This window comes from Vicugna pacos, chromosome X, assembly GCF_048564905.1.
Source record: "Vicugna pacos chromosome X, VicPac4, whole genome shotgun sequence".
Taxonomy (NCBI): domain Eukaryota; kingdom Metazoa; phylum Chordata; class Mammalia; order Artiodactyla; family Camelidae; genus Vicugna; species Vicugna pacos.
In genome coordinates this window covers 28,422,148-28,428,950 of record NC_133023.1, presented here as the reverse complement: position 1 = coordinate 28,428,950, position 6,803 = coordinate 28,422,148, and the positions used below count along the sequence as shown (strand labels likewise).

At 43.4% G+C, this 6,803-nt stretch overlaps 1 protein-coding gene and 1 non-coding gene across 2 annotated transcripts; one reads left to right on the top strand and one right to left on the bottom strand.

The window, feature by feature from the left end:
• The first annotated feature begins 1,021 nt into the window (after positions 1 to 1,021).
• Positions 1,022 to 3,713, top strand: LOC102543656 (uncharacterized). The gene has a single exon (XM_072956444.1). The coding sequence runs from the start codon at positions 1,022 to 1,024 to the stop codon at positions 3,374 to 3,376; it is 2,355 nt and encodes a 784-aa protein (XP_072812545.1). The 3' UTR covers positions 3,377 to 3,713.
• A 2,769-nt stretch (positions 3,714 to 6,482) lies between these two features.
• Positions 6,483 to 6,555, bottom strand: TRNAT-CGU (transfer RNA threonine (anticodon CGU)). The gene has a single exon. It is a non-coding gene; the product is annotated as a tRNA-Thr (tRNA).
• Positions 6,556 to 6,803: the final 248 nt, after the last annotated feature.

The following is a 6,803-nucleotide window of genomic DNA, read 5'->3' as shown; positions in this document are numbered from 1 at the left end:
GAAACTAAAAACTTTGATTCATATCTTTTATCACCTAAAACTTAAGTTGAAATAGATGACAGATCTAAATGTAAAACTTAAAAGATTATTAAACTTTTAGTCGAATGAAAGAAGTCTTCATGACCTTTGGATAGGCAAAGTTTTCTTAGTTACAACACAAAAAGAGAATTCACAAAGGAACAACGTGATATATTGGACTTCATCAAATGGAAAAACTGTCCTTTGGAAGGCAGTGTTAAGACAATGAAAAGACAAGCCACAGGTGGAGAAAAAAATGTACAAATCATATATCTGATAAAGGACTTCCATTCGGAAAGCACAAAGAACTCTCGTCTAAAAATGTGCAGAAAGTTTGAACAGACTCTTCACCAAAGGAGGGTTGTGAATGGCAAATAAGCACATGAACAAATGTTCCACATCTGTTCAGTAGCCCTTAGGGAAATGCAACTTAAAACCACAAAGAGATACCCCTACACACATATTAGAGTAGCCAAAATGAAAATGACTAACCCTAGACTAACCCTACCAAGTGTTGGGGAGTATGCAGAAGAAGTGCAATTCTCATAGACTTCTAGAAGGAATAATTCGTACAACCACTTTGGAAAAGTTTGCTGGTTTCCTAAAGCGTTAAACAAACACCTATGAGCTGCACCCGCCATTCCACTCACAGATGAAGTTTACTCAAGAGAAATCAAAGTATATAAATGCACAAACAAAGACGTGAACACAAACGTTTGTGGCAGCTTTACTGGTAATAGTTTCAACCTGTAAACAACTCAAATTTCCATCAAAAGGCGAATGGATAAATAAATGGTAGTCTGTCCGTGCGACGGAACGTATCTACAAAAAGGAATGTGCCTTCAGCACCCATCCCGGGAGAACGCAGACTTCGCGGGGCGCCTGCGGTGACCCGCTTCCGGGAAGAACCTGCCTGCGCCTGGATTTCCCGTCTCCTAGCAACCGGAGAGGCGGGGACAACAAACTTGAGAAGCTAGTGGTTCCCCGAGAGGCCAGCGGAACCATGGCGGACAAGAAGTGGCTGCTAGGACCAGGGCCGCTGAAACCAATGCCCCTGGGCATGAACTGCAAGCCCTGGTACAAAGACAAGTTACCTTCCAAGTGTTTTGCAAAGCACAAGAAGGCGCTCCTGAAGTTCCCCACCTCCCTGGACGGCCGGCGGTGGGTATTTGTGAAAGAGGGGCTGGCCGACTTCCGGAAGGGCTGCCCACCTTGTGAAGATGTGATCACTAGTGGCCCTGAGGAGGGCTCTGTCCCTGTGATTGCTCACAGAGTTCCCCAGCTGGGCCCCAAAAAGGGTCAGAGAAAGCTGCCCAAGAAAGCAAACCTGTCTTCCACGCTCTCGCCAGCCCAGCCAGCACGGAAGGCATTTGTGGAGGACATCGAAGCCCACCTGACCGAACATCCCTTGGCTCTCTACCCAAATCTGGAGGAAGATCTACCTGCAGACCTCTTATTAAAGGTACTGGAAGTGCTCGATCCTGACAGGAAGCTGAAGGATACATGGGCTTATTGTGAAGGCTCCAGGAAGAGAACAAAGTCCTCCACAAAGCTTCGTAAAAAACGTCCTGCCAAGGTCTACGTGGAACCTATCGAGAGGGCTCCCAAGTCATATCCATCCAATTTGCATTATAAGGCAAGGAAGTCAAGCAGCTTCCTGGAATTTCTCGAGAAGATTGATGACTCACATCCAGACAGTCTGCATCATGAGGGCGAGAAGTCAAGCATCTATCCAGAACCTCTCGAGCAGGCTCCTGAGTCACAGCCAGCCAGTTTGCATCATGAGGACAAGTCAAACATCCACCCGGAACTTCTCGAGCAGGCTCCTGAGTCACAGCCAGCCAGTATGCATCATGAGGACAAGTCAAACATCCACCCGGAACTTCTCGAGAAGGCTCCTGAGTCACAGCCAGCCAGTTTGCATCACAAGCGCAAGAAAGCACGCATCTACCTGGAATTTTTCAAGAAGGCTCCTGAGTCACATCCAGTCAGTTTGCATCATGAAGACAAGTCAAATGTCCACCCGGAACTTCCTGAGAAGGCTCCTGAGTCACAGCCAGCCAGTTTGCATCATGAGGACAAGTCAAACATCCACCCAGAACCTCTTGAGAAGCCTCCCGAGTCACGTCGATCCAGCTTCCATCATGAGGGCAGGAAGTCAAGCATCCACTTAGAACCTCTTGAGAAGCCTCCGGAGTCACGTCGATCCAGCTTCCATCATGAGGGCAGGAAGTCAAGCATCCACTTAGAACCTCTCGAAAAGGCTCCTGAGTCACATCCAGCCAGTTTGCATCACGAGCGCAGGAAGTCAAGCAGCTACCCGGAACCTCTCGAGAAGGCTCCTGAGTCACATCCAGCCAGTTTGCATCACGAGCGCAGGAAGTCAAGCAGCTACCCAGAACCTCTCGAGAAGGCTCCTGAGTCACATCTAGCCAGTTTGCATCACGAGCGCAGGAAGTCAAGCAGCTACCCAGAACCTCTCGAGAAGGCTCCTGAGTCACGTCGATCCAGTTTCCATCATGAGGGCAGGAAGTCAAGCATCCACTTAGAACCTCTTGAGAAGCCTCCGGAGTCACGTCGATCCAGCTTCCATCATGAGGGCAGGAAGTCAAGCATCCACTTCGAACCTCTTGAGAAGCCTCCAGAGTCACGTCGATCCAGTCTCCATCATGAAGACAAGAAGTCAAGCATCCACTTAGAACCTCTTGAGAAGCCTCCAGAGTCACATCGATCCAGTTTCCATGATGAAGACAAGAAGTCAAGCATCTACCCGGAACCTCTGGAAAAGCCTCCTGAGTCACATCCAGCCAGTCTGCATCATGAGGACAGTAACTCAAGCATCTACCAGGAACCTCTTGAGAAAGCTCCTGAGTCACATAGATCCAGTTTGCATCGTAAGGACAGGAAGTCAAGGAGAAAGGATTCACTCACTGATCCTCGTACTTCTAGAAAAATACCAAAAGGAATTCGTGAATTCTGCAAATGGGTTGCTACTTTTGGAGACTTGGGCATTGATGAAGAGTTCATCATGAAAAAGTGTGAGGTTGAATGTGAGTGCCCACCAACCTATGATACAGGCTGCATCAAGAAAGTAACCAAGGTTCCTTCAGAGGTCAAATACTGCATAGGGCTAACTGAAATGGAGGAGAGAAAATTCTCAATCGAGGAGCAAAACTGGGAGAGGAAACTCCAGAAACCAGAGAATCCTTATAAACCCAACTGGGTGAAGATGAGGTATGGCGCATGGTATCTGAAGCCCAAGTTGTGGAAAAAGCTAATCAATGATGAACCTTTGATGGACCCCAAGGGCTTACTTGGAGCTCAAAGTGGGTGTTTTGGAAGGAGGCTTCCTGAATAGGACATTCTTGAAGATCTTTATGGAACAATTGCCTTTAAAGATTTCATTCTAAGCAAGGGGTACGAGATGCCAGACATCCTTGAGAGGTTGTTTATCAGGAAGGGATGGACCTATGATTCTGTTAAGACTCCTATAGAAAGAGTAATAATAATGACCTTAAACAAAGAAGAGGATACATGCGAAGATGGTTAGACAGGTCTCTACTACTTAACTTGGCTAGTTCTCTCTCATTTTAACAACAATCAGAATCTTTGATTCCATAATATCTGTAAACTGAACACCTTCCAACATTGTAAACTGACTATAACTCAATTAAAAAAATGAATTTAACACCTAATGCTTATAAGTATTTCTCAATGATCTTCTGCTTGGAGTCATCAGTATTGTATAAATTTTATCAATTATGAAATCAATATTCACATATACATGCCTCACATTTTAGAGCACTGTAAATATTCCATGGTTTTCTCAATTATTTCTCAAAAGAAGGCCATAAGATAAAGAAGAACTGCTTTCGAAAAGTATGATCTAGTTATGCCAGCTGCTAAATGGGATAAATCTCAAAATAATTGTGCCGAGAAAAAGAAGACACAGAACTCCACTTGTATTAAAACTATAATGAATGAATTATGACAATTATTTGGTTAAGCAAAACTTGAAGTCTGTAGCCAAAATGTTAGCTTCATCTAATAATGAAATTGGTAAATCCCTATTAGGATTGCATCAAGCTCCAAAACTAGATTGAAAACTATTTATCAAAATTATAAGTGAAACTTTAGTTATGCTGTTTTATCATGCTTCCCAATTGAACATACTTAAAGTTTTTCACCATATTCATAAAAATTCACCGTCAAAGAGTGTTTCCGTATCATGTAACACAGGTGCAGAATAGGCAGGGTGGTTCGAGTCCCTGGCAAATCTGGCATGCAGAATAGATCTGGGTGAGGAAAACTACCCTGCACCATCTAATATCCTCACATATCTATTCAAGTAACATTTATCTTTTCATTTCGGGAACAACTATGCAAAACTCACTCATAAATGTAAAATCAGAAATCAAACAACATCTTTACATTTCCAAAATAACTGGTAAAGTTATCTGGGACAAGGAAATTTGTAGCTAGAACGATTTGTAGCACAGATCTGAAGTGCACTTCTGCTTCCAGCAATGAAGGAATTCATCTGTAAATGGAAGTATGTGTGTATATTTCACCCTGGTGAGAAGGGAACACAGCCGTCAGGCTGCGGTATTCACTGATATCCTTATTGCAATCAACTACTCCCTTTTCACTCACTTGCCCCTTTTCGCTGAGGTTACTCCGTGTCTGAATTACTGCCTTGCTCCCTGTGACTATTCTCATCAACATTCTTGACTTAAATATTCACAAAGATTATCCATTCAAATCCTACCATTAGCTCTTTGATCTCATTACCTCGATCAGTCTTACCCTCATTTCACTACAGACACCAATCCCTGTAGTCAGACTCCAGACTTCGTTTTTGGCAATAAATACACCAACTTCAAATCTCAGTTTCACTTTTTCCACCTTCAGAGTCCTGCTTTATACCTTGTCAATCACCCCTTTTACTATTCCCAAACCTCCAATTCTTCAATTCCAACATGTTTCCAATCCAATGATCCTTACCATCCTTTCAGCATTAATTGTGCCTTGTTTTCAGTTCCTTACTTTCCCAGCTTACATTCCACCGTCCACTGTTATCCCTTCTTTGAGTATACTTTTAACTCCCTTGCCTCTCTCCCCTGCTTTGATAGTCTTCTGACAAAACCCCAGTCCTGGTTAATCTTATTCTTTGCCATTCTTGTACCTGCAGCCAAACGGTTCAATATGGCTAAAGAAAAACACATACCAATGCTGACTGGTTACATCCGGCATGAATCTTAAACGAGCCTTCAACACTAGCTGAAAGTTCGGCTCCATTTCCCTCATCAATAGATTCTCCTACTTTCCAAGATGATCGTTTCATTTCTGCTATCAATTGTCCAACATGCTGTCTCCATTCCTCCCTCTCAAAGAAAGCACTGCTTTGTACTTCAAGGATAAAATAAAACTATTTTGAAGAGAACCTTCTGTTCCTCCCATCACCAAATCGACCAGGCCAGCTACATCTGTAACCATATTCTCTACCCCCGCTGAAACAAAGGATGAACTTTTTATTCTGCTAAGGCAAAGCCTTTCATTTGTGCATTGAATCTCAACATTTTGCCTAATTAAATATTTGTCCTGTATTGGCTCTGTTATTTTCCGATACTATTTTTGTTTTGGGGGATAAATTCCTATCATTAAAAAAAAACAACAAACCAAAAGCAAAATCAAATAAGGCTCTCATAACTCACATCATCTGAAATAACCAAACAAAACAAAATAAAAATTCTCTTGATGGAATTCTTCTCTCCAGCTACCACTCTACATTTTCTGCTCCACTGTGTAGAAAAAGAAGCAGAAAGCGTTGTTTATAAATCACTGTTTCCATGTCTTCCTCTCTCAGGTTGTCTTGAATGCACTCCAATCAGGAGTTTGTTCTGCTTTCCTAGTGAGACTTTCTTGTCAAAGCTCACCAACAAGGTGTACGTGGCAAAACCCAATGAATATTGTCATTTTCTTCAAGAGCACTGGGCGTAGTAAGTGCCTCGCTCCTTTATGACCGCTGCCCTCCCTTTCTCGTTCTTCTGACACCACACTTGCTGCTGTTCTACTCCTTCCCGATTTGAAACTTGAATTTGAGATTCTGTTTCTCATCTCAGGGCTGGATTCACCCGGAGCTCGGTCTTGGGATTCACTCTCCAGGTAACTGAACAGCATGAGCTTATCTACCATACGTATCTTTGATCCCCAAATCTTTATCTTCAGGGGTGAACGCCAGACCGCTACAGTCAGCGGCCCATGGGACACCTTTACCAGTATGTGTAAGAGGAACTTCAAACAAAGCGTGATCCCAAGAACGCTCGTAATTTCCTGCTTCTAACTTTGCTCTTCCTGCCATAGTCGCCATTTTGGTAAAGGGCATCACCACTCGTCCTTTTATTTTATTTTACTTTATTTTGGGCAGGGGAAATAATTAGGTTTCTTTCTTTCTTTATTTTCAGGGGAGGTACTGGGGATTGAACCCAGGACCTCATGCAGACGAAGCATGCGCTCTACCACTTGAGCGATACCACCCCCTACCAGCACTCATCCTCGACTTCTATGCTGAAGTTTGCCATAACTTCATTATGTATTCCCAAAGTGAGCACTTCTCACCATCTCTACCCTTACTGCTCTTCTCCGAGCCACCGTAATAGCTTGCCACACGAGAGCAAGAGCCTCTTACCTTGCCTTCTTTTCACACTATGGATTATTTTCCCCACGGTAAACAAGACTGAGCTTTTAAAAATCAAAATCAGGTCACATTCCTCCCGAATTACGAT